The 27919-nt window shown below is 32.0% G+C and overlaps 5 protein-coding genes across 5 annotated transcripts; 3 read left to right on the forward strand and 2 right to left on the reverse strand.

Moving 5' to 3' along the window:
- Positions 1–3417: 3417 nt before the first annotated feature.
- Positions 3418–3909, forward strand: LOC114411331 (uncharacterized mitochondrial protein AtMg00810-like). The gene has a single exon (XM_028375043.1). The coding sequence runs from the start codon at positions 3418–3420 to the stop codon at positions 3907–3909; it is 492 nt and encodes a 163-aa protein (XP_028230844.1).
- A 3716-nt stretch (positions 3910–7625) lies between these two features.
- Positions 7626–9544, forward strand: LOC114412633 (berberine bridge enzyme-like 13). Its single transcript, XM_028376599.1, has one exon. It carries the CDS (start codon positions 7661–7663, stop codon positions 9263–9265), a length of 1605 nt encoding a protein of 534 aa, XP_028232400.1. The 5' UTR covers positions 7626–7660; the 3' UTR covers positions 9266–9544.
- Positions 9545–11855: 2311 nt separating this feature from the next.
- Positions 11856–15346, reverse strand: LOC114412639 (dihydroceramide fatty acyl 2-hydroxylase FAH2-like). Its single transcript, XM_028376605.1, has 7 exons — positions 15138–15346; positions 14982–15039; positions 14777–14869; positions 14161–14357; positions 13940–14045; positions 12746–12892; positions 11856–12242 (listed from the first exon to the last, which is right to left on the reverse strand). Exons 2-7 carry the CDS (start codon positions 15030–15032, stop codon positions 12117–12119), a joined length of 720 nt encoding a protein of 239 aa, XP_028232406.1. The 5' UTR covers positions 15033–15039; positions 15138–15346; the 3' UTR covers positions 11856–12116.
- A 4397-nt stretch (positions 15347–19743) lies between these two features.
- Positions 19744–22555, reverse strand: LOC114412634 (tubulin beta chain-like). The gene is made up of 3 exons (XM_028376600.1): positions 21936–22555; positions 21498–21767; positions 19744–20729 (listed from the first exon to the last, which is right to left on the reverse strand). Exons 1-3 carry the CDS (start codon positions 22327–22329, stop codon positions 20065–20067), a joined length of 1329 nt encoding a protein of 442 aa, XP_028232401.1. The 5' UTR covers positions 22330–22555; the 3' UTR covers positions 19744–20064.
- Positions 22556–24203: 1648 nt separating this feature from the next.
- Positions 24204–25301, forward strand: LOC114412640 (putative germin-like protein 2-1). The gene is made up of 2 exons (XM_028376606.1): positions 24204–24389; positions 24628–25301. The coding sequence occupies exons 1-2, from the start codon at positions 24278–24280 to the stop codon at positions 25161–25163; spliced, it is 648 nt and encodes a 215-aa protein (XP_028232407.1). The 5' UTR covers positions 24204–24277; the 3' UTR covers positions 25164–25301.
- Positions 25302–27919: the final 2618 nt, after the last annotated feature.

Consider the following 27919-nt stretch of genomic DNA (forward strand, 5'->3'; position numbering starts at 1 on the left):
TTTATTTTAGTAATGTATTATTGTTTTAAAATTGATTTTCAAATAAATATTTGCAAACAATCAATTATCTCAAACCTATTTTAAACCAAAACTAAATCAAGTTTCTAAACTCTCATAGAAAAAAGTTTCCAAGCTATCATAAAAAAGAAGTTTCCAAACTCTAATACAAATACACATTCCTTCATCTTTTTCTTATACTATTTGTTACATTTATATATTGTTGGGCTCTCAAAGTAAGCTGTGGCTAACAGGCTCATCAGAGCCAGAAAAAAATAAAAACAAAGGGAGTTACTACTATTAACCCCATTGCCATTGCTAATGGCCCCTGTTAAGGGGCTGGCACCAATTTTTTTTTTTCTTTTTCTGAAAATGACATTTTTTTGGGAGCACCATTCCACTATACAGCTGCACAACGGAATCTTGCTTCCGTTATGTGATGGGGGTGCGCATAAAAAATACATAATGGAAACATGATTTTGTTGTATAGTTGTATAACGAAATTGTGTTTTTGTTGTATTAAAGGGGTGAAAAAAATTAACAACGAAATATGATTCCATTGTACAACTGTACAATTGAATCATGTTTCCGTTATATTAAAGGGGTTGAATAGAAATTAACAACAAAAATATGATTCTATTGAAATAGTACAACATAATTATATTTTTGTTGTTCATTAGAAGGGGTGTTAAAAAAATAACAACGAAAATATGATTTTGTTATACAACTATACAACAAAATCATGTTTCGATAAAAAAAAATTAACCACAAAAATATGATTTCATTGAAACAGTACAATGAAATTGCATTTCCATTGTTCATTAGAAGGGGTGTTAAAAAAATAACAACAGAAATACAATTTCATTGTACTATTTCAAAAAAATTGTATTTTTGTTGTTATTTCAACAACAATAGTGTGCGGTGTAGATGGAGTTGCAGAGGTGGCTTTATGGCGAGGCAAACGAAGTTGTAGAGGTAGCTTTGTAGTGACACGATGATGACTGAACCATGGTAGAGGGGGGTGCACGCGGGGGAGAGGAAGGGGAAGGAGGCCGCACACAGGGAAAGGGAAAGGGAAGGGGAAGGAGGGTTGGGGGTGCAACGCAAGGGAAGGGGGAGGAGGGTTGGTGGCACAAGGGAAAAAGAAAGGTTTGCAGGGTAAGGAGGTCCTTTCCTAGAATTGTAGGGGCCAACAACAAAGAAGGTAGGGACCAATAGTAGTTCCCCAAAAACAAAAAAGCTTATGGGGTTGACTTTATCGATGGGTCTGATTGGGCTTTTCGTTAAGCTGTGTAGTTTTCTGTCTTTTTGAGGATAAATGGATTTAAAAAAAAAAGGAAAAAAATATATTTTTAATCCCTATTTTTTCCTGAAGTATTAATTTTAGTTGTTGTAGTTTCAAATTATCAAATTTAGTCATTGTACTTTATAGAAAATTTGTTTTTAGTTCCTTCTCACAAATGATGATGATATTATTTCCTATATGACAAATAAATCAGGATAAACAATGTTCAAGAAACAAGGAATTCCAAGTTCAAATAAATCAAAAATGATGGTGATGCCATTTCCAAGTTCAAATAACATTTCATGGATGCTCGGTTCGGATCGTTCCGGATGCAAATTCAAGAATCACCATTGTTGACCTTCTAAGAACTCAAGAACAGAAAAACAAAAAATATGGATGAGATGAAGAAGATGAATAGAACAACACCATGATCCACGGAGAATCGATAAGCCGAATGAGGATTCACCATAAAGGAATAGCTTCCTTGATAAGAATCAATTTGGTTTTCAATCAAAAAAACATAGAAGAGCTTAAGCTCTCTCTAAGCACAAGCTTAATTTCAATTATGTCAAAAGTCCCTACAATTAAGAGTTTCTGTGTATTTATAGACTAGCCTAAAATGATAACTAAGCCTTAAATAAGGCCTATTTACATCAAGCTTAAGCCCATTACACAAATAAACAAAAATTAAGAATTTTCGTAAATTCACGCTGAAGGTGTACGCTAAGCCAGACAATTTGTGCTAAGCTCAATTTCTTCTTGAGTTAAAATTGGGCTAAGCCAGACAGCTCGCGCTAAGTCACTGAAGGTGTGCGCTAAGCCAGACAGCTCGCGCTAAGCCAATTGAAGGTGTGCGCTAAGCCAGATAGCTCGCGCTAAGCTCAATTTCTTCTCGGGTTGGAATTAGGCTAAGCCACCAGACAGCTCGCGCTAAGCTAGACAACGCACGCTAAGCCCAAGCGTGTTGTTCAGCAATCTTCAACGTGCTCCAATTCAACTCCTTGTGATTTTCTCCTTCCATTTCTTTGATGAGTAGTCCATCCTTGATCCTCTTGGGCATCTCTTCTTGTAGAAGCTTGACTCTAGACCTTGTCATTGGCCCCTTCAACTCATGAAGTGTTTCTAGGTCCTTGTGCTTTTTAGATAACCCTCTATCAAGACCTCCCACAATTAAAAAATCTGAAAGTTTTTGGTTGTTTGTGTTTTACTAATGTACCACAGGTTAAGCGAGACAAGTTGGACAAAAGAAAGGAGCCTAACATATTTATCGGGTATAGCCTAACATCTAAAGCTTATAGAAATTTTCAACCTGACACAAGAAAAATTCTAATAAGTAGGAATGTAAGCTTCACGGAGAATGAGAGGTGGAACTGGAACGATGGAACAAATCAGCAGACTGATGATTTGAATCAAGAAGAGTTAGTTGATCATCCTCCTGTCTGCGGCACTGGATTACTTGCTGACATATATCAGAAGTGCAATGTTGTCGTGCTTGAACTAACAGGATATTAAGAAGCAGAAAAAGATCCTAAATGGAGAGATGTTATGCAGAAGACCTCGCTATGATAAAAAAATCAGACCTGGGAATTGGTTGAAAGACCTCAACATCAGAAGGTGATTGGAGTAAAGTGGGTGTTCAGAAAAAAGGAGAATGCAGATGACTCAATTAACACATATAAAACAAGGTTAGTGGTAAAAGGGTATGCTCAAGTTTTTGGAGTAGATTATTTTGATACTTTTGCTCCAATTACAAGGCTAGATACAGTCAGAATGTTACTAGCTATTGCAACACAAAAGCAATGGAAGATTTATCAGCTTGATGTCAAGTCAGCCTTCTTAAATGGCTTCTTGAAGGAAGAAATTATGTTGAGCAACCTAAAGGCTTTGCTACAAAAGGAGATGAAGACAAGGTGAATCTATTAAAGAAGGCGTTGTACGGCTTGAAGCAGGCTCCAAGAGCTTGGTATAGCTGAATTGATGAATACCTGCTGAAACTAGGCTATGTTAAAAGCTTTACTGAGTCTACTTTATATGTTAAAGGTGACATTGATAATTTTTTTGTGGTATCCTTATATGTGGATGATCTCTTAGTCACTATAAAAAACATTGAGCTTATTCAACAATTCAAAGAAGACATGATGCGAGTCTTTGAGATGACTGATCTTGGAGAAATGTCTAATTTCCTTGGAATAGAAATCAAGCAAAGACAAAATGAAATATTCATCTATCAACAAAAGTATGCAAAGGAGATTCTAAAGAAGTTCTACATGGATAACTGTAAGAGTATGAGCACTCCTATGTGTCAAAAAGAGAAGTTGTGCAAGGATGATGAAATAGCTAAAGTGAATAAGTCTGAATATAGAAGCTTGGTTGGCTGCTTGATGTATCTAACAGCAACAAGGCCAGATATTATGTATGCTGTAAGTGTTCTTTCAAGATTTATGAATTGTGCTAATGAGTCTCATCCTAGAGCTGCAAAAAGAGTTCTCAGATATGTCAAGGGAGCTGTAAGCTTTGGTGTTAAGTTTTGTTTGACACCAAGCTTCGAGTTGCAAGGTTATTCTAATAGTGATTGGGTCGGGTCTTTAAATGACATGAAAAATACTTCTGGCTTCTGTTCGGATTAGGAATATTTACTTGGAGTTCAAAGAAGCAAGAAATTGTGGTTCAATCAACAGCCGAAAGAGAGTTCATGCTGCAACAGTATCTGTTTATCATGCTTTATGGCTGAGAAAAAATTTAAATGATATGCACTTGGAGCAAAAAAACGATTACCAAAGTCATGGTTGATAATCAAGCGGCTATAGATATCTCAAACAATCCAGTTTTTCATGGCAAGACCAAACATTTCAACATCAAACTATTTTTTGTCAGAGATGTTCAAAAAAATGGTGCAGTTAGACTGAAATATTGTAACGCTGAAGATCAACTGACACACATATTCACAAAGCCTCTTGCAAAAAGCAGGTTTGAAGATTTAAGAGAAAGACTTGGAATTCGCACCTACTAATGCAAGGAGGAGTCTTTGATTTTTTTTGATAGGTTGGTAAAGATTAAGACCAACGTGGATCCTGAAAACGTCTTTAGACATGGCCAGAGTATCCCACCACTTCCCGTGTGAACAGAAAAGAAATGGAAAATAAGGTACTGTGCTGTTACGATCATTTGACTTTGGTATCCATAAATTTTTCAAATGGTTGGTTTGCTAGTTTAGAGGAATAAGGATACACCATGGGTCTAACTCTGGAGTAACATGTGTAAGTTATAAATTTCTAGGTATTGGAGTTCAACTCCTACCAATGAATGAAAGTAAAAAAAAATAAAAAATGCAATAAAGATACTATTAGATTTGTTACTTTGCTTTTTTCTTATTTAATGTTGTAAGATACAGATTGTGTACCTAATTGTAAGCTGTCGTTGGGATTTGAGTTTTTCAGTAGATTATGTATGAGTAACTGAAGTGTTGTTTCTCAAGCAAAAACTGTGGTACCACTAATTGTCTTATTCTTAGATCTGAATCTCTTAGACATGGTTCTCAAGTGTGTATCAATTGAAAGCACAAATAATAATGTACAGCAGCATTATATGGGTCCCCACTCCCCAATTGGTTTGTTTCTCACTTCCAATTTTTCCTTCATCAATGTTTTATTCTGTGTTTTAACATGTTAGTGTTCTGTTGGATTTGGTTGGGTCTGGTTATCAGTTAGCAGGTGGCCTTTCACATGTACGACTGGCCACTAAAGAAAAATGTTAGCCTTTTGCAACGAGTCTCCAGCTAAATCCATGGTTGCACTTGTACCGATGAATATATGCATTGAAAAACTTTGCTAAATCCAGGGTCATCCCAATATCATACTGTGCTCTTGAATATAAGTTCGATAAAATGGTGCTTGAAAGTAGTTACAAAACTTGTTCACAAAACCACTCCACTTGTTAGATAAAGAAAAATGTGAGCTTAAGGAGTATAAAAGAGAGCACAAAAGATTTGTCCTTCTTCACTCTCAGACCATTGAGATCTTCATGTAGTATCTGACATAAAAATAAAAAATTTCGCATTATAACCAGTTACAAAATGCAGCAAGTATACAAGTATTCTTTACACAATAATCTTCTTACTCTATTCCCCCAAGGTATTTCTCACAAGTCTTTTTGATATCTAATTAAACTAAGTGTTTTTTTTTTTTTTTACATAAAACTAATAGTGTTTAAGATACAAAGAAATTGAACTTTTAATACTATTTAAAAAATTTACACATAAGAACAATAATAACTAATAAAATCATTTACATAAAAAAGTAATATTAAAATAATAATGTTCTTCAAAATTGAACAAATTGTTCAAAACTATCACAATAAGCATAGAGCAGTGAATGAAGAGAGAAAAATTCTGGCAGAACTTGGTTTATTTCAACCAATAAGAATTTTTACGTAATAAGATTATGTAGAATTTTTATGGACAAATATATATTAAAGAAGTACTGTAATGTAATTTTTACGCACTGTAATCTTTTTTCCATAAAAAAAAAAGCAATGTAATTTTTAATATATTCATCCTAACACAATTTTATTATTAATTAAAAAAAACTATAAAATCATGAAAGAGATTTAATATTAACCAAGTGAAACCAACGTAACTTTGTAATTTCAACAAACTTTAGTTAATAGTAAAAATATATATAAAAAAACATGTATTATAGAATGTGTCGCCAAACTATCGATTATTACATAGGAAAATATTAAAATTTCTTAATATTTATGAAAAATAAACAAAAATGTTTTACATAACTTTATTATAAAATTAATAATGGTCAATAAAATAATATATTTTCCTAATTTAATATAACTTTGGAATCCATCATTGTGAAATACTTTTATAAAGTTGGTAGATTTTTATTTAAAATAGTGGTGGTCATATAGTGGTGATCATATGTATTGTGTAGTGTGTACATTTATTATTAACTCTACCGAACATGCTGTCTATCGCGTTGACGGCACATAAGAACGTGGTTTCACTCATTGATTATTTTGAACTTTCTGGATAGATGATTTTTATTTGCTGGGACTGAAAAATCATGAATAATTTTAAATTTTATTTAAATATTTTTAAAAAAATGTTATGGAAAGAAGCTCGTGATTGTAACATCTAACATATTGATTGATTAATTATTAAAAAGAGTAGATGGACACCATGCTTTCTGTCAGACATTATCCACTAGCATACCCCTCCGTTTGCTTCTTTTTGTCTTCACTCCTACCAAAAAGCTGTTGCAAGATATATAAAACTCTTAAATCTTACTTGTTACACATCATTGAAGTCATATCATTTAATGATTAAAAATGGAATTTTATGGTAAATAAATTAATATGGATTAATTATACGTTTGAAAAAATTGAATAAGAAATTTTCGTGAAAATTAGTCGAAATTTTACATTTGAAAAAATATATAAAAACAATTACATTTGACAGATCGATTTGAAGGTTAACAAATTATACCTGAAAGAAGTACAAGAAAATTCTTTGGTTGTTAGAGGGCATCTTTTCTGCTTTTTGCCTTTTTTATTTTCTTAATTGTCGATTTAATAAATTCATTATAATATTTGTATATGTTACACGATCACATGGTATTAAAAAAAATCTCTCTTTCAAAAAGGTTAGGTTGAATCAATATTGAAAGGATGTGATAGATGAGAATATTTTTATGCTCCATTACTTGAATTGGTAAAATAAAGATAAAATATAATGGAAATTAGTAAAACTTATTTTATTATTTAGCTTTATTTTTCCTTTTTTTCAAGAGAAGACAATCAAATAAAAATTTTCATATATGTAAAAAATTATTTAATTGGAGAATTATGTTTAATTTTTTGTTTATGCAAAATTTTCTTAGACATATGTTAATTAATCAGGTACTACAAGTGGGGTGCGTATATAATTCAGTGGGTTGGAGTTTTATTTCGTTACATTCCCACTTCATTTCATTTTATTTTAATTAGTTCGTTCTACATCATTTCATCTCCTTTAGTCAATACAATCATACCCCAAGGGCTATACTGTGTCATAGAATTGCGGTACACATGGTAGTGGGAAGAAAAAATGTGCACATAGGAAAAAAGAAAAACGAGATTATGTCACATAGTAATCTCGGATGTGAAATGTATTGAGTTCAATAATGAACATTAATTCCGAGTTGTGATTGTCATGATTTTCCATTACACGAACCAAATAAAAATGAAATACCCATTCATATATAATTTCACATGACGTTTGTCTTAGCTCAAATACACGTATATTGCTACAATAAACTAGCATTACCAAGTAGCAACCACTGTATATATATACAAGCAAAACATACCATTTATCTGAACACAAGAGCAACCATGCAGTCTGTGAGGTCCATCTTAGCAAGTTTTGTGGTTCTTCTATTATCAATTTCATTCACCGCTTCACTTCCAATTGAAGAAGCTTTCAACCATTGTCTCACACAACACTCTCAAACTTCAAACCAATTTTCCTCATCAATCTACACTTCCACCAATGGTTCCTTCACTTCTATCCTTGAGTCCACAGCTCAAAATCTAAGGTACTTGTTGCCCTCAGTGCCAAAACCTGATTTCATATTCACCCCACTTGATGACTCTCAAGTCCAAGCAGCAGTGATTTGTGCAAAAAAGCTTGGAATTCACATGAGAGTGCGCAGTGGAGGACATGACTATGAAGGGCTCTCTTATGTTTCCCTTATTGAGAAGCCATTCATGATCCTAGACTTGGCCAAACTTCGTGCAGTGAATGTTGATATTGCGCGAAACACGGCTTGGATCCAAGCCGGTGCCACTATTGGTGAAGTTTACTACAGAATTTCAGAGAAAAGTGCAGTTCATGGCTTCCCTGCAGGCCTTTGCACAACCTTGGGGATTGGAGGGCACATCACAGGAGGTGCATATGGTTCCATGATGAGAAAGTATGGCCTTGGTGCTGACAATGTTCGAGATGCTAGAATTGTTGATGCTAAAGGGAGGGTTCTTGATAGAAAAGCCATGGGAGAGGATCTATTTTGGGCTATAAGAGGAGGTGGTGGAGGCAGCTTTGGAGTTATTCTGTGGTGGAAGATCAAGCTGGTTCCTGTGCCACAAACTGTGACTGTTTTCACAGTAACCAAGACCTTAGAACAAGGAGGGAACAAGCTTCTCCAAAGATGGCAGCAAGTGGCTCCAAAAATTGATGAGAATCTCTTCATTAGAGTCATTATTCAACCAGGGAATGGCACAGTTCCTGGTAAGAGAACATTAACCACTTCCTACAATGCTCTCTTTCTTGGTGGTGCTGATAGGCTTCTCCAAGTTATGAAGCATGGTTTTCCTGAGTTAGGTTTGACAATAAAGGATTGTGTGGAGACTAGTTGGATCAAATCTGTGCTTTATATTGCCGGCTACCCTGATGGAACAGCCCCAGAAGTTTTGCTCCAAGGGAAGTCCACAACAAAGGCCTACTTCAAAGCCAAATCAGACTTTGTGAGGGAAGTAATCCCAGAAAAGTCCCTCGATGCACTATGGAAAATTTTTGTGCAGGATGATGGTCCTCTAATGATATGGAACCCTTATGGAGGCAAGATGAGTAGGATTGCAGAATCTGCCACCCCTTTCCCTCATAGAAAGGGAGTTCTCTACAAAATTCAGTATGTGACTGGATGGCTTGATGGAGAGAAGAGTATGGCAAAGCACATGAATTGGATGAGGAAATTTTATTTCTACATGGCTCCCTATGTTTCTAAGTATCCAAGAGAAACTTATGTGAATTATAGAGACTTGGATATAGGGATGAACCAGAAGAATAACACAAGTTTATTGAAGGCTTGGTCATGGGGCTACAGGTATTTCAAGGGTAACTTCAACAGGTTAGTGAAGGTGAAAACTAAAGTTGATCCATCGAATTTCTTTAGGCATGAGCAGAGTATCCCTTTATTGCCAACTGGTAAGAAAGGGTAGAAGGAAAGAACAGAAGAAGCTAAAGCAAAGGGTTACAGCATTGTATTATGGCTAGAATGCTAGATCAATATGACAACTATGGTTAAATCTTTTTACAAGTTTGATTATTAGTTGAAGAATAAAGATTCTCATACATATACTTGTGTTCTTTATTTTCAACTTCTAGAAACAATGTGAAGTATTCACAATTTAGTTCATTTGCCATTAGTTTCTTTTTTTGTGTGTACTCGTGGCACTAAGCTGGGAATAGCATGGGAAATTCTTGAGTTTGGTATTGAAGTGACTTCTGATATGATATATCATGTTACTTTTCAAAATATGTTGTGCAGATTTGAGCATTTAAGACTTTTCTAGAGTGATTCCAAATAAATATCAACATAAATGGCTAGCTAATGAGTCTTGAACAAATTACTTGTTTCTGTTAGGCAGTCTGAACTACTATAGCACACTCATGCCATAAAGGGTGATCTCAAAATATAGTCTTTGAGCATATAAAGGAACCTAGTACTTTCAACAATAATAAACACAACTTTTCATACATTATTTTCACATGGATTAATGATATAAAAGTTTGTAATTAACGTCTTATGTAATTAAAATATTAATAATTAGCTATTAACATGTTAACTAGACAAATATACTTATTAAATACTAGAAAATGTTTCTTTGACACCCTATACATCCATATACTAATATACATCCTAAGAGAGAAAGAAATAACAGATAAAATTAATAGATATAATAATATTTGAGGTGACAAGAAAAGAGAAATAAACACAAAAGAAATACATTAATAGAATGTCTAGAATGTTGAAAAGCTCAAGTATCACTGCTCTAAATATAAAATTGTATAAAAAATTAGTACTTTATCATCCAATGTAAAATAATCTAGGATAAGGGGTGTTTGTGTACATAAGCAAATATATGTATAAAAAAATATTATATTCTTTTGCATTATTTGTATTTCAAAATAATTTATACTTCTTGAAAAAATATTAATTATACAAATATAATAATAAAGTTTTTTTTACAAAGATACCCTTTTGTTAAAAAGGTGAAAACATGTTTGATTTCTCATTTGATAGGTTGTAACCTACAAATGGGAAAGCTCATGATTTCTCATGTACTTTAAGTTGGAAGCAAGTTTTTCTCTATTTAGTGCAACATGGTTTGAGAAGGTTCCAACGTTAGCATAAACAAGTACTTAGAATATAGTTGTGAAAGTGATATCATAATAAATTAATAAATGTGAATATTTTTAAAATAAACTAAAACACTTAAAGGGACATATAATATAAAAAATAAAAAAGTGACCTTTTTTTTTAAACCAAACTTCGATATTTTCAGTTCTAATGTAATACATATTCTTTTGCTTAAAATAATAATCCCACATTTACACAGATATTTCTTTTCCTATTTTTATATTAAAATAATAAAATATCAAATAAAAAATAATTGCAAAAAATAATATTACAATATTAAATGCTGCATTCCCATTTTTTCTTCCAATTATTAATTCTACTTTAGGGAAAGCATACATTTGACAAATTATTTCAGTTATTTTAAAATTTATTTAATTATAATTTTATTTAGTTAAAATAAAATTATTTAATATAAAAATTTATTTTACTATTTTATAGGAGTAGTATTTTTAACTTGATATTTTAATTTTTAATTTACAACCTTATCATTTTTTTATATTGTTATCCACAATATTTAATGAAATTTTTTTATTAATTACTAGCTCATTTAATATTATAATATTTTCTTCTTTCACATAAATTTATTTATTTTAATTATTAAACTCTTTAGCTGTAAATATATATATATATATATATATATATATATATATATATATATATATATATATATATATAAACCTTTAGCTGTTCTTAACATTATAATAATCGTATCATCTTTAAATAAAAAAATAATAAGAGTTTACTGTCATTTTACTTATAAAATTCATTAACTAGTTTAACAATTTAGTTTACAAAACACTTCACTTTCAATAAATTAATTTAAAACTTCCAACTAACATTTTTTTAGTTAAAAAAAAATTGAACTTTCAAATTAATTTATCATTTATTTTACCAAACATAACCTTCATGTGTACTGTAATCTTAGTAGTGCGACCTATCTTAGTTTGACGTGGACATGTAATTTGAAGGATGGTAAGAGTCTAACTTTGAATTGACAGTAGTTTAATACTAAAATATTCTTCTTGACTATAATCAATCGAAAATCATTCAATCATTTTTTAACTATAATCAATCATTTCATTTTCTATTAATAGTTTACTTAATTACAGATAGACAAATTTGTTTGACTTAAAGTCAAAATTTTAAACTCACAATTATTCTGCTTCTTTCGGTAGATATTATTTTGACATCTTTGTTTGAAGTTTTATATAACATGTTAAAGATGGCTTGAAAATGAACTATATTGTGAGAAAATTATTTAATATTGTAGTAGGAATAAAAATAATTATATTTGATAAATAAAAATATAAATAATTAAGGTAATTGAATATCTTGATTTCTTTGAAGATAGAAGTTAACCTACACGAAGGATTCCGATGCTACAAGGATTCCTGCGGAAAGCCAAGTTACAACATAAATAAAGGAACTGTGCACAGGGAGGCAAGTTTTATACTATAAATTTGATAAATGTATGAAATTTTACAGGATGTTTGACACAAGATGGTGGCACGTTAACCCTCAGAAACATCAATTGGGGAGCAAAATAATTAGACAATCAAGACATGAATAATGAATTATCAACATATCTCGTTTGAAGCTCCTGAATGAACTATGCTTAACCAATGAACAAATGCAACCTTGACAGTAACTTATCTACGTTTGGCATCCCCCTTTGATTGAGGAGGAGGAACCGTTCCAAAAACTTTATCCCACAGTGGTGATGTGATCCCAAAGCCATAGTTCTGGAGCCGATAATGATGATTCAAGTGATATTTCTGCAAAATGACGAAGTTGTTATTTTTCTTTTCCTGGCTTACAAAATTTTAGATAGTTGTCAATATACCATATACAGAAAGATGCAACACAAGAACTAAGAAGAATATGTCAATGCCATGATCAAAAACGAAAAGCAAACACCATCATCTTCGGAACAGGAGTTGTCTGTCTTTCTCTGAGAAAGAACACTCTTGTTCCAAAAGAAAATGACGCAATCGAAATCTCTAGAACAGTGGAGAGGAGAATGATATCATGTTTTATGGCCAGTGTAAGAGACTCATAAGTGTAACAAAAATGAAAAGGAAAGCATATTCACTGTATATGAAATTAATGTCCTTCAACTTCTAATTAAATCAAATGCTGAAAGACCATTTTTTTATCAACTAATGCATCTGGTAAATTACACAACTTTTATTCATTGACAAGATGATTCTGATAACACATTGGAGTGAGGAACTGTAATTTAATTATCATCCAGCTAAACAAGGGGAAGCGCTTTTACCTTGAGACTTTTGGGCACATCAGACTTTGGTTGACCATGGTGTAAGTAGTAATGGGTGCAATCATACATCACATAGCCCAACAAAATACCTCCAAACACCGCAGGAGCAACTGAAGGGGTGCATATCAGCTTCACCAAGTTCCAGATCTGAAAACAGCAGAGAAAAACACCAACATCAATTCATGGAACCTCTTATCAAGTTAAACTAGAAAAGTATGGCAATAGAATAGAGGTATCTCTAAATTTCACCAACATATTCATACTAATCAATCATTTTATAAAATGCTAAAAGGTTTTTCTGGCCGTTTTCAGAGGAAATCTGCAAACTATGTTACAGATAGTGAGGTACTTAGGTTCTCTTGTGACATCAACAAAGCCATTCCAGAAGCAGCCATTTTTGGAAGCTCCAACCATAGAATGATCACAGGTATAAAGACGTCTTTCCAGAAACTACAAACTATTTGCTTGATAAGACTCATGAGTTTTCCTTTCATGAGGGGAATAATTCTATATCCTTCCACAAAATTCTCCCACTAATTCTCCTATTTTCTGACAAAAGTAATGAATACCTTTTATGTTCTCAAGATATTAAATTTGATCCGGACATTCATTTTTCTTCTCTAACAACATTTCCTTTCATGAATAAATTTTTTTCAATAACAGACTTCAAATATAACCCATAAGCAAGTAAAATTTTTCATAATATGTAAAGTTGTAAGAGACTAAAACATTTCACAGTATTAACCAAAGACTTCAAAATCAGCATTAATGAATTGACTTGCGTTGCATCTATAACAAATTCCTACAGTTGCTCTGCGACATCCCTTCATAACCAAATCAAAGTTTTTGAAGCCATAATAATAATTCCGGAGCTATGACGAACTAAATTGGTGACTTTTTATATGAACCAAAATAGAGTTACTCATTAACAATAATTTTATCCAGATAATAGGATTTACCTCTTCTAACATGAGTAATCTTAGTTGTTAATGAAAAGAATAAACTGATAGTATTCCAATTTCCAATGCATTTGCAATTTGTTGTGCATACAATATCAACCATTAATCTTCTCATTAATGTCTGAAATTATGAGGGGTAGGGGCTATAATTCAATTCTCATATGAGGAAACACAATAACTAATAAAGGTATGGAAATGTATAATTTTTTGTTTATAAAGGTAAGAAGAGAAATACCGGGAGGGCTAATATAGCTGCTGCTACAGGGGGGAAAACAAGTCTATAGCTATCCATGGGGTGCTTGTGGTGGCAGCCATGGAGAAGATAATGCAAGGTATTTCCCCTGATGCAACATTTAAAAAACAAGTAGTCAATATCATGCATGTAAATTTGATTCATCACAAGTCCATGGTTCCAACTAATCTCTACACGACATGTATTCAAGTTGCTCAATTTACCAGTAGCTCTTGGTTTTAACATGGAAGAGGAAACGGTGCAAGGTGTATTCAGCCAAAGTCCAAACAAAGATGCCGAGAAAGACGAGCAGAGCTACATCAAGAGAAGGGAGGCCTGATTTGACAGAGTTGGAAATGAACCAACTCGCAACCGGCACCCAAACGGTTGGAATCACCCACCATGCAGTGCGTGTGAACAACTGTTTGTCCCAATCCAACCACAAATGTTAGTTAACAATTGATTCAAATCAATGTAATCTCATAATTATTACTTCCTCCATCACAAGATAATTTTTGTCTTAGGTTATTTTACACAAATCAAGAAAAATAAATAAATAGAAGAAAAAGAATAATAAATTTACAAAATTAACATTATATCATCATTAATTCATTTAGATCGTGTTTGTTTTGAAGGATGGAAATAATATAAAGAGAAGTTTTGTATTTTTTAGGTTGGGTTCACACATCTTACCCTCTACTTTAATTCAAAAAGAAATTCTTCTATTTTTATCCTCTAAACACATTTAAAGATTTTGTTGTTGTGAAAAAAGTAATTATTACATTAAAAAAAATTCTTACATGATAATTATAATGCGACGGAAGAGTATAATGTACGTACCTCGAGGAAACCGCTTTGGAAAAACCGAGGACCTTCTTTGCTTACGATAGGATCGTGAACCCAATCATCGTAGGCTTCCCCAAGATGCCCAACCTGCAATGCGACCGAAACAACAAATAAACGCCAATTCAAGTAATGTAAGAGGTGCGAGCTTGGTTGAAATTGAAACAAGACAAGACGTTATTATTGGGATGGGGCATTTTACCTGGAATACAAGGGGCTTGTTCAAGTCGACAACGAATTTCTGAGCAACCATCTTGCGACTGAAGGAACATAAAAAAAAAGAAAATTAGGATCGGGAAATGTGAAAAAGTGAAGCAGATCTGGAAAATGGAGGGAAAAGGAGGGTACGAAAACGAACATTCGCAGAAAGAGGGGGTGAGATTCCGAAGCGGAACTCCCTCGTCGCGTGCGAGAGGGAGATGGAGTCTCTGATATGATGTGATGTGTGTGTTAGTGAAATAGGAGGGCAAATTGAACCTCCATTTTATGTTACTGAATCCTTGGCTTCTAGCCGTTAACACCCTGTCTTATAATAGAAAACGTTACAGATTTTCCGTCCTTGGTTTCCACCACTGCCAACGCATCATCATCATTATGGATCCATGCTTCTTTTATTACCCCCCTCTTTTCATGTTTTTTTTCTTAACCCCAATTCATCTTAACACTTTTTTTGGTATTTTTTTTTAAAAAAAAAATCAGGTATCCCTTGCTCCAATGCCACCGATGGGTGTTTGTAGTTCCATTTGGCTTGATTTTTAGAAGAAAAAAATTTAATTAAACATAAAATAAAATAAAGATATGATTTGGTTTTAATATGATTTTTAATATAATATTAAATTTAAATCAAATCAATTATTTATAATTTGATTCGGTTTGAATTGATGATTTTTTATATTTTAATATATTATCATAATTTAAAATATATTAATTAAATTTAGATAATTATTATATAATATTATTTTAAAAATGAATTTTCATATTAAATTTTATTTAACATATTTGAAATTAAAATGATATTATCAACTTTTATTTAAAAATAGTATTATATAATACTATTTTTTTTAACACTGTTAGTATTTTTTTAACTTTTTTAAATTATGAAAGTAAAATATGTATCTTAATTATAAAATAAAATAAAGTAATAGATTATTTAATATTTATTATTAATTATAATAATAAAAAATAATATAATTATAATATGAGGCTTGTTTGATTTGAAAGGTCGTGGTTCCTTTTATTTTGTGATTTTGTATGTTGTTTTCATTCGGGATAGAGTGAGTGGTTCATAATTAATTTGCATAGAGCTAGTGAGTGAGTGAGTTCCTGTATTGCATTTTGAATTATTAAGGACAACAAAATTTGGTTTTAAGGGAGAGTAACTAGAGAGCTCTTTCGTATCACTATTCTGTTTTTCATTTGCTTTGCTTTGTTCTTTGTTGTTTTTTCCCTTCTTTTCCCAAAGAGCTGATAACTCTTTTATATCAATATTTTCTTTTTCATTAGCAAATCATGTTTTAAAAAATTTAACTTTAGAAAATGTTGAAAACTGAAAACTATGAATGATAGGCCCTCAAATTTTCTGTTTCATACTTCTTATTCACATTGCCTTTTGAGCTGAAATAGAGATTGAACAATGACTGGAAACCATGATTGGTAATTTTTTACTTATTTTGAGCACTAATTTGGTCATTGTATTTAGTGTGAAAGTAATTTGGGAAAGATCCAGCAATAAAATTTTGTAGAAGACACTTGAACCAAACCACTTGAAGGCTAATTTTCATGCAGAAGTTAGGAAAGGAGTTGGGACAGGACCTGGACTCATATTCAGATATCATGAAGGCTAATATATACTCAGGAAGTTGAGGCCCTAGCACTGAGATGGAGCATTGAGATAATTGCTACTTTGTATTTCATTAATGTTATTTATGAGAGAGACTGTCAAGAGGTTTCACAGGCTTGGAAAAAAGGGTTGCAGATAATCTTACTTAGTTTGATGTGACTATATGTGACTTTCAATAACTAAATTATGCAGTAAAATGGCTCACTGAGGATAACAAAGATTGATGCCTTGGCTTCTTTAACCTTTTTGTCTAAAGATAATTATTGGATATAATTAAGAGGTTGTTTCTCAAGTGTCAAATATTGTCCATGTTGATATAAAAAACTATTAAGAAAGAGAATTTTTCACATAAGTCATCAGCTTATATCCCCATTGTTTAGGAGTGGTAGAACACTTCTTTATTGGTTGTTCGGTAGGAAATTAAGGATACTGAATTTTAAATATGTTTTAATTTTAATCTCTCAAGTATGATATATAATTTTTTTAGTTTCTATTTAAAATTATTATTTTTTAGTCCTTAGAAATCATTCAAGGATTAGAAAAAATAATCATGTTAATGACATATGCGACAAAGGACTAGAAAAAATAATGATAGATTTGTAAGAACTAAAAAAATTAATTTTAAATTTAAAAGATTAAAAAAATCATATATCATATTTAAATAATTAAATATATATTTAAACCTTTTTATTCTTTAACTCGTTAATTGCGGTAACATTAGTGTGTTTAATAAGGTTGAGCTTGCCTATGATAAAAAAAAATCCAATTACATAGATTATAAACTAAGACGAGTGGCTGTTGAAGCCATCCAAATTCAGTTATAATAATCCATTATCGGTACTTTTTTTTCCCACTTCGATGCACTTGGATCACATGGATTATTTTTTTAAAATAAAGAAAAAAAATTATTTAGAATACTATACCAATGAGTATGACTCACAAAATGAATCTATTTGAAGTAAACAAAAAGGATGTGTTACACAGCAAATTGTGGTAGCCACATTCCTAAAGTATTTAGTTATTTATTTATTATTTAAATATGAATCAATATTATTAATTAAATTACAAAGACAAGAAATGAACATCTTTTGCTCTCACAATTTTGCTATTAGAAATGCATTCAGATTCATTTGTTGTTTGGTGCATGCGTTGTTAACATTTAAGCATGACATTTACTTGTTGTATGAAACAAATATCAAAATTCAATAATAACGTATAATAAAACGAAAGTAATTGTATGTTACATATATTTAAGGTTTAATATTATTTCATCCATTAATTTAAATTTTTAAGTTTAATTTAATCCTTTTATTATTAAAAGGTTTAATTAGGATCTATAATTTTTAAAAGGATAATATTATTTAGTATGAAGTTGATTTCGTGTAAATAGCACAAATGCTTCTTTTTTTTTTTTTTTTAACAAACCCACTTTATATTTGTATGTTTCTTCTTCCAATAAGCGCAATACATATAAGAGAATATTTTCAAATTTTTTATGAAAATAGGTAAAAATAAAAAAGAAATTATTTACGTAAAAGGTGTAGTATTTTTTTTTACAAACTAGAGTATTTTTAGATCGAAAATTAAGAACTAATCTTCTCAAGTATTAAGATCTATTTAAGGGATTAACATATTCTAATAAATGTTTTTCTATATCCATAAATCAGGAATTAAACCCATGATTACATGCTTGAGAAATAATGTCATGGACCAACTATGTCACACGGTATAGTATGAAAATTATTCACATGGGATGTGTGATTTTGCTTTTTTATATTGGTTGCAGTCATAGCTGATATAAAAAAAAGTAACTTTTTACTCATATTATAACTATAAATTAATGTATGTAACAGAGATGAAAAAAAGTTACTTTTTATATAGGTGATTTTATATAGGTGATGACTATATTTGTTGGTTTTTCATATCGATTATAATCATGATCGATATACAAAGTCATTTTTTTATCTCGATTGAAAATATTATCAATGTAAAAAAAATAAAATCACATATATATAAGTACTTTCCATATTACATTTTTACATAAATAATTTGTACTATTTTGTACTGCATTTGTTCATATTGAATAATCATACTTTTTAAAAAAAATATTGAATTAAATCCTTTTAGTTTCAAAAGTTCCAATTAGATTCCATAGATTTTATAAATTTCTATTTTATTTTTTATTATTAATTATTATTATTATTTTATTAATTATTAAAAAAATTATTTTTTAAATCAAATTGGATCTATTTTTTTGAAATTTTCAGAACAAAGGAAATAAAAAATAGAATCGAACTAATTTAAGAAAATAATGGAACTAATGGAATCTTTTAACTAATTAAGTATTCACATGGAATTACTGTTTGCTATAATCTGCATTTGCACACGTGTTAATAAGAAAAACAAGCTTTGTGAATGCTTACAATAGTATTTATTTAGTATGAAAAAGTGGCTAAAATTTTATATATTTTCTTCTTTATAGTTGCTTCAGCCACGTTGCCAACGCTTCCATTGGTAGTTGACCCAATTCTCTCTTTCAATAATTGGACTAAACTTGGCGCCAAATGTCAGGTTCTCCTATTTGCCTTTCCCCACCCAAACCTCTGTCACATTTACTGTTTTATCATGGCATAATCCTTCATCATTCTCCAAACACAACAATCATCCACAATTAAACCAAATAATGAAGATCCAAACGAAGAAATAATGCGAATAATAACGAAAGACAATGAGATAGATTATTACAAAAATTCCTAGTATAAGCCTTTGGTAGGAAATAGTCTCATCTCTAGTCATTGGCATAATTTCAACCTTCCTACCCTATAATTTGGGTTAATTTTATTTTCTTTAATGTAACTTTCTAAGAAGCTACTGAATGTTTGGTCTGATAAATTTGGTTACTTAAGCTTTAAATCATTCATGATATCTCTTTTTTTTGTTACATCATCATTCATGTTATCTAATATGCAATCTTATTTATTTTTAAGAGAAATAATTATAAATATAAATCATCAACCAACACGATCCATGCACACACGGTTTACCGACTAGTTAATCATCAATGGCAATAACAATGACACCTCCCGCTCTGATTTTCTTCTCCGAGCGACATGCTAAATTAGAATTTAAATAATAATGGGAATCGGATGCATTCTTGTTTGATTCAATGCCGACCAAACATAATCAACATATCGACAGAAAAAGGGTAAATGGAATATAAATACGAGAACTGCCATCGTCGATGTATATATTCATCTACCTGTAGAACATTCGACGACTTAAAAATAAGCATTCTCAACAGAACCCAGGTTAAACAATGACCCTCATCAATTCATACAGCAAACACATGAACAAGTCAATGTTTTTTTACTGCTCCACATTTTAAACTCGCTGAAAGCCATCCATCCACGTTACAATTCGATACAACCTTGGCAACTCAGATGCCTTAAGCCTCCTCCTCTTCATCCTCATACTCTTCCTCATCAGCAGTAGCATCCTGATATTGCTGGTACTCTGCCACCAGATCGTTCATGTTACTCTCGGCCTCGGTGAACTCCATTTCGTCCATTCCCTCACCAGTGTACCAATGCAAGAAAGCCTTGCGCCTGAACATCGCCGTGAACTGCTCACTAACTCTCCTGAACATCTCCTGAATTGATGTTGAATTCCCAATGAAAGTGGATGACATCTTAAGACCCTTTGGTGGGATATCACACACGCTAGACTTGACATTGTTGGGAATCCACTCAACAAAGTAGGAAGAGTTCTTGTTCTGCACATTGATCATCTGCTCATCCACTTCCTTGGTGCTCATCTTACCACGGAACATCGCAGATGCGGTCAAATAACGACCGTGGCGAGGATCTGCCGCACACATCATGTTCTTAGAATCCCACATCTGCTGAGTCAGTTCTGGCACAGTCAGGTTGCGGTACTGCTGGGATCCTCTAGATGTCAATGGTGCAAATCCAACCATGAAGAAATGGAGACGAGGGAATGGGATCAGATTCACGGCAAGCTTCCTAAGATCAGAGTTCAGCTGCCCAGGGAAACGTAGACAACAAGTAACTCCACTCATGGTAGCAGAAATGAGGTGGTTAAGGTCCCCAACTGCAACAAACAAGAAAAAACAAATGAAAAATTGAACTCACAACTAAATGAGAATAAAATAAAATTTAATACAACTTATATTCCATTTAGAAAAGGGGACCAAGAACCACAATGATTGAATAAATTCAAGTATTTCAACAACCATGACCACCAGCTATATGACCACTAAAACTCACTAGAATCCTCCCACAAATATAATGATATCGGTTAAATATAATTTTTTGTCCTTGCAAATATTGCTGCTTTTGTTTTTAATCCTTGTAGTTTTTTTTTTTTTCACTTTTTATCCCAGCAATATTCGCTGTCATTTGTTTGGGTTACAGTAGGAACTAGGAACTAAAAACAAAAATAGTCATATTTGAAAGAAAATAACAACAGAGTCTAAAAACAAAAACCACTATATTTGTAGGAACTAAAAATAAAATTCCTATATTTTGTCAGGGACGAAAAATAACACGAGTGTTTTTTTTTAAGAGGGATGTAAAACATGTAGTTAACTGTTAAGTTTAAGGCAAGGACCAAAACAGGTGATGAAGAAAATTGCAGGAATCAGAAACAAAAGAGATGTCAAGTATATGTGGGGACCCTAAACATATACAGTACTATTTATTCCTAATGATATGGCAAATTGAAATGTCAACGACATCACTATACTAATCATTGCTTAACAGTTAATCTACAGAAAAATCAAGCACAGCAGCATGACCACCTACAGTAGCAGAACAACAATTATAACAACAACAATAACAGAAGAAATCCGAAACTTACAAGTTGGTGTAGCAAGCTTCAATGTACGGAAACAGATATCATAGAGAGCCTCATTGTCCAAGACCATGCACTCATCCGCGTTTTCAACAAGCTGGTGCACAGAAAGCGTGGCATTGTACGGCTCCACAACAGTGTCCGACACCTTAGGGGAAGGAAAAACGGAAAACGTCAACATCATACGATCAGGGTACTCTTCCCGAATCTTAGAGATGAGAAGCGTTCCCATGCCCGAGCCAGTTCCACCTCCCAAAGAGTGGCACACTTGAAACCCTGTAATAGCCAACACAATGAAATTCAAATGATCACAGTTGAACACAATAATCATGTACAAAATAAACACAAAATTGTTGGAGATCCCACGTAGAACAGTGATACGATGAAAATAATGTATACAAGTGAGAGCATCCCTGAAAATGAAATGAATGGAATTGTGGAGACCTTGTAAGCAATCGCAATTCTCGGCCTCCTTCCTCACGACATCCAAGACGGAATCGATGAGCTCGGCACCTTCCGTGTAGTGACCCTTGGCCCAGTTGTTGCCGGCGCCGGACTGCCCGAACACAAAATTATCGGGGCGGAATATCTGCCCGAAAGGCCCGGATCTGACCGAGTCCATCGTGCCAGGCTCCAGATCCATGAGGACGGCGCGAGGAACGTACCTTCCGCCGCTGGCCTCGTTGTAGTAGACATTGATGCGTTCCAATTGGAGTTCGGAGTCGCCGCTGTACTTTCCGGTGTGGTCGATGCCGTGCTCGTCGCAGATTACTTCCCAGAACTTGGCTCCGATCTGGTTGCCGCATTGGCCGCCCTGGATGTGGAGGATTTCTCTCATTTTCTCGCCGGGCGGAGGAAAGGGGGAAATGGAACGAGGGACTTTTGGCTTCTTTATCTTTTTTCCTTTTTTTCCTTCTGCGGAGAATTTAAAGGTGTGGTTGTGCGTGTAATTTGGGTGTCGCTTTGAGCGGGTATGTTCACTAATTCCATCTACAACCTTCTAATATTGGCATTTTCTCTCCCCTCTCCTCCCTTCCCTTTTCTTGCTATTCTTCTAAAAATATAAAAACTCAGTTTTTGGGGCCAAATGAAATATGATACATTATTGTATTCATAGGGATTTAGGGACTTTGATACTAAAATGCCACTGTGGTTAGAATTAACCTGCCTATAGTTGGCTCTACTTAGAGCTGGTTTTGGTGGATGCCAAAATGTCTTGGCTTTCAAGTTCTAAAATTTTTTGTTATGCCAGAAAAAACAAATACAGTAAAATGTAAAACTATTTTTTCCCCTCAATTTTAATTCCTAACTTCTAGTAGCTTGGTAACTAAATAATTTGAGTTATATTAGAAATGTGTAAAGTTCAATTGATTTAAACTGGCTTGATTTAACTCGATAAGCATTGATTCAATTTGAAATTTGATTTTAGTCAATTTAAATTCGTAAAGAATTTAGTTCAACTTCTTGGCTCAATTCAATTTAAAATATAATTATTTTATATATTATTTACTTCTTATAAAAAAATTAAAGTATATGAAATTATTTTTTAAAAATATTTATATAAATTTAAGAATATGAAATACATTGTTAATATATATAATTCATGAATTAATATAGTTGAACAATACATAGCTCAAATTTAGTTTCATTATTAAGCAAGTTCAATTTTTAATTCACTTGATTTATAAACTAGTTCAACCTAAGGTAAGTTAATTCATTTTGTTTTTAATAATTTTTAAATTTTCTTAACATTTTTATCAATAAATCTTAATTTGGTTAACAAAGGGATTTTGTAATCTTCTTCTCTTCTCCCTTAACCATTCAACCCACCATATTTTTTTAACATTATAGTATCCTTTATTAGTTAAAAATATTTTATATATCTAAGATATTAAATATTTTATTTTATAAGGTAGTAATGTGTTACATGATTAGTGTAATCACATTTGAGGTAGCCCGGGCGGTTTAAGGGGTGGGTGGTTATAAATTACTCTTAACCTCCCTTTCTAAGTACTTTCCTTAAAAAATGTTTTGATAGGTTAAGAAAAAATGTGTTTATAAACTATCCCATGTGAGATATTATATGTTTTGATAATAGTTTAAATCTCATAAGTGACCCATTTATTCTTAAAAAAACATCTTAATAAATTAAGAAAGAAATGTGTTTATAAATTATTCTTCATCTTAATTTTTAAGAGGTGTGAAAGTATTTTGATATATCGAAACACGCACCATCATAATACAATTCATAATTATCACGAATTTAGATGACTTAGGGCAACAATTAATTCCCACTCCCAACGACAATAAGCTACCTATGTAGCAAATTATCTTCATGATTATGAAAAATTGATTTTGATTATCATCATCATATATTAAAATGAAACCCGGCCCTCTACATAAATTAAAAGCGTGCACACTCCTGGGATGAATTCCATATGTCATGTTCGGATTGATGTTAGTAATATATATTGATACATGCAAGCGTATAAAATATCTGGATCATAGGCAGCCGGCACGTACATATATTTATAATCTGCACTACCTGCATGAACAAAAATAACTAAAACCATCATGATGACTATTTCAAGCCTCTTTTGAGCGGCAAAAATTGTTTTCTTCTATTTAATTATGCATGTCCCCCCTATATAAATATGGCAAACATTCCCTGATTCTTGCAATGCATCATATATCAGAATTCAGAAAGAAAACATCAACGATATATCTTCGATCGAGTTCCTTCCCATTACGGTTGTCTATTAGAGAAAACCCCTAAAATCATCAATATGGTAACTCGTGTACACTTCTTTTGCCTCTTGGCTCTCACCTTCACTCTAGCCTTGGAAGCTGATCACAGTCCACTTCAGGATTTCTGTGTGGCAGACACCAAAAGTCAAGGTATAAGTTTACAATATGCATCAGACACTTGAGTGTTGGATTTTAAACACATTTTTTTACATGTGTGATTTACTAAATAATAAATGGACCTAGCTAGTTATTCGGTAAATATCACATGAACCATAGACCATGTATGATTAAGGGTATGTTTTAAAAAATATATTGCTGAAATCATAAGTATTCAAGTTCATAATTCTTACTGGTTATTTTATTTGTGTATGTCATTCAACCGTGGCAGTACTAGTAAATGGATTCTCTTGCAAAGACCCTACACTAGTAGAGGCTAATGACTTCTTCTTCAGAGGACTTGACATAGAGGGAAACACATCAAACCCAGTAGGATCCAAGGTGACTCCAGTTACAGTTTCACAGCTACCAGGACTAAACACTTTAGGCATTTCACTTGCCCGCATTGACTATGCACCGTGGGGCACAAACCCTCCTCACACTCACCCTCGTGCCACCGAAATCCTCAACGTGATCCAAGGCACACTTGAAGTTGGTTTTGTGACATCAAATCCTGGAAACCGTCATGTTACCAAAGTGCTGCAAAAGGGTGATGTGTTTGTCTTCCCTGTGGGACTTGTGCACTACCAGAGAAATGTGGGTTATGGCAATGCGGTTGCCGTTGCAGCTCTCAGCAGCCAAAACCCTGGGGTTATAACTATCGCTAATGCTATATTCGGGGCCACGCCAGACATTGCCAGTGATGTTCTTGTCAAGGCTTTTCAAGTGGACAAAGATGTTGTTGCTAATTTAAAGTCCAAGTTCTAGGATATTATATGGAACATGTTGAGTTTGTGTGTTTTCTTTTTTTGAATTGCTGCATTTGATCAATAGTTGTTGTGGTTTGTCGTTTGGATTGGTTTATTCATTTGTATTATTATAATGTTCTACGGTCAACTTTTACTTTATTTTATATTTCTCTTCATTTATTTATTGATTATGACTTATTCACGTTTCATTGTCACAATTCTTGTCCTACCATATATATAAATTGTCCCACCAATTAAAAAATTACACAGATTTCTCATTCATCTCTCGTAGTCTTTATTATTATAATCTTCCTTTCCTTTCGATGGAAGTTATTCGTTCAAAATTAGATTTTTTTTTTTATGTTATCTTTTGTGTCTTCAATCAACATCTATTATTGTCATTTTACTTATACGAATCTGTCATCAAGTTAGACTTGACTCTGATATTAATTATTGGGAAATTAAGGAGAGCAAATATTAAGAAAATTTACACTAACAAGTCATGAGTAATCACATAAGAAAATTTAATATAATATTTTAATTTAAAATCTTAAGACTCAGGTTTATGAGTTTTCTCCTCATTTATATGGTGATTAACTTTTTTATTTCTACTTCACCTCATGTTTATAATTCAACAATCTCTCTCTCAAATGTGAATCTCTTCCGCATGATAGTCTCCTACTCGAGTGAAAGTCATTATCATTCATGAATATTTCATGGTAGTCATTAGAGTTCACATGTTCTAGGTACTTACACCGTCGTTCCACTAATGGGACACGTCACCTGGATGTACCACCCAGAAAATTTTTGATACAAGAGATCAGAGGGATTAGGATCCATTGCCACCATCTTACTCATCTAAACCAATTACCAAGTCAAATGAGACTCCAATACCATTCTCATAGGAAAAATATGTCAACACAATAACAAAACTCCATAGTAGAACAATAGGCAATAGGAAACGGAAATAAATTTCCTTAAACTTACAAAAATATGTGAGAAGTATCAATAAAATATAGAATGTAAAATAGAAATCAAGAGCACACAAGAGACACAATTTGTTTAATATAAAAAATTCTTTAATACAAGGATAAAAACCACGAATAGTCCATATTAAAGAATCCGTAGGTAAAATTTGAAAAATGCTCTTTAATGAATATGTGAAAATCACAATAATTTTTTCTCTTTTCTCTCTCAATGTTTTATAAATGTTTTTTCTCACAAATGAGTCTCTCTCACCCTAATTTATCTATTTTCTACTTAAATAAGTGAGATAAATCATATTTTTTTAATTGAGTCTTTACTTCACGGAGGAAAAAAAACCAACTCTTCCCTTATGCAAGAGTTTATTAAATCATATTGGACCATTTTCCCTTTTCTAAATTGGACATTGTTGAGTCTGTGTGTTTCTTTGTTTAAATTGCTGCATTTGGTCAATAGTTTTTATGTTTCTTGGTTTGGATTTATTAAATGATTTGTATCATTTTAAGAATCTTGTTAATAAGTAGTATCTGCATTGTGTCTTTAGAATATTAATTAAAAAAATTAAAAAGAAAAAATATTTATTATATAATCATAAGAAAATGTAGAAAAATATTAAACAACATAATTTTTCACCTCTCAAAATATTTATACTACCGATTAATCCTTTTATTTTAATTTCGTTTCTAGACAAAATTATTTGTTCTTTAATATTTGCGCGTGAGTGTGAGCCCGAGGATTTATGTACGGGGCGCCTACATCATTTACCCCATCTTACAAGTCAGGAAAAGCCGAAGCAATCAAAACAAACTTTTTTTGCTTAATATAGGATCCGATGAGTGGTCACAGTCTGGATTAAATTTTGATACCTATACATATATGAATTATTCACAATTTATTAACGTTACACTTACAAAACGTGAGTTTTACTTATTTAAATAAAAACTATAACTTTTAATTTTTAACTTGGTTATTAGGTTAAAATATTTTAGTGAAATTAAACGAGTTCTACTTTTGCATCGTTAGATGTAATAAGAGGTTGAAACACATGATTTAGGCCTTATCAGAGTCTTTTAAGGTTTGTTACCGTAAATATTTCCCATTCTTTTTTTCGATAACGGAGCCACGCATATTTTCCATTCTAGACTTTGAGATAAAAATAGTGGAGAGTTACTACGATCAGCTTTTGCATTTTTTTTAAAAGACCTTTATGCATTTGACAAGCTAAAAATAGTTGTTTTCCATGCAATTTCTTTCATGTGCATTTAGATGTATTTGTAGAATTGGTTTTAAATCAAATAATTTTCATATAATGGGTTTTAAGTAAATATGAGTTGCAGTAAAAAAAGAAGTAAATATGAGTTTAAAATAGTATAATTTATGTTTGGATAATAGATATTAGAAAAATAATTTTCACAAAAATGTTATATGAAAATTTATAATTAAAATTAATTTTGGATGTGTGGTGAATAAAATAAATTATATAGTATTTTTAAATAATCATTTTATCAGAATGAAATATCTATTAATTTGTTGATAATTAATAATTTAAAATAAACAATTAAGTTTGTAATAATTTTTTACTGTAATATAAATTAAAATATTTACAAATAAACCCGTATGAACATAATAACACTTAAGATTTTTTTTTTATCACAACACAACTTAAGATTGATACTACATAATTGTCGCCCATACACAATAAACATAAAAAATCAAAAAGGACATTACATTAGTAATTGGCAGCAAAAAGTCGAATCAAACAAAACAAAAAGGACAACTGAGTTCTCAATA

Source organism: Glycine soja, chromosome 5 (genome assembly GCF_004193775.1).
Source record: "Glycine soja cultivar W05 chromosome 5, ASM419377v2, whole genome shotgun sequence".
Lineage (NCBI taxonomy): Eukaryota > Viridiplantae > Streptophyta > Magnoliopsida > Fabales > Fabaceae > Glycine > Glycine soja.

Excerpts from the sequence above, each read along its gene's own strand:
- LOC114411331 (XM_028375043.1), top strand. The coding sequence starts at position 3,418 with ATGATGCGAGTCTTTGAGATGACTGATCTTGGAGAAATGTCTAATTTC.
- LOC114412633 (XM_028376599.1), top strand. The coding sequence starts at position 7,661 with ATGCAGTCTGTGAGGTCCATCTTAGCAAGTTTTGTGGTTCTTCTATTA.
- LOC114412639 (XM_028376605.1), bottom strand. The coding sequence starts at position 15,032 with ATGGTTGCTCAGAAATTCGTTGTCGACTTGAACAAGCCCCTTGTATTC. Across the intron at positions 14,358-14,776 it reads TCCAAAGCGGTTTCCTCGAG|TTGTTCACACGCACTGCATG; the intron begins GTACGTACATTA and ends TGGGACAAACAG. Across the intron at positions 14,046-14,160 it reads GTTAAAACCAAGAGCTACTG|GGGAAATACCTTGCATTATC; the intron begins GTAAATTGAGCA and ends ATGTTGCATCAG.
- LOC114412634 (XM_028376600.1), bottom strand. The coding sequence starts at position 22,329 with ATGAGAGAAATCCTCCACATCCAGGGCGGCCAATGCGGCAACCAGATC. Across the intron at positions 21,768-21,935 it reads GAATTGCGATTGCTTACAAG|GGTTTCAAGTGTGCCACTCT; the intron begins GTCTCCACAATT and ends TGGCTATTACAG. Across the intron at positions 20,730-21,497 it reads GAAGCTTGCTACACCAACTT|TTGGGGACCTTAACCACCTC; the intron begins GTAAGTTTCGGA and ends TGTTTGTTGCAG.
- LOC114412640 (XM_028376606.1), top strand. The coding sequence starts at position 24,278 with ATGGTAACTCGTGTACACTTCTTTTGCCTCTTGGCTCTCACCTTCACT. Across the intron at positions 24,390-24,627 it reads GGCAGACACCAAAAGTCAAG|TACTAGTAAATGGATTCTCT; the intron begins GTATAAGTTTAC and ends CAACCGTGGCAG.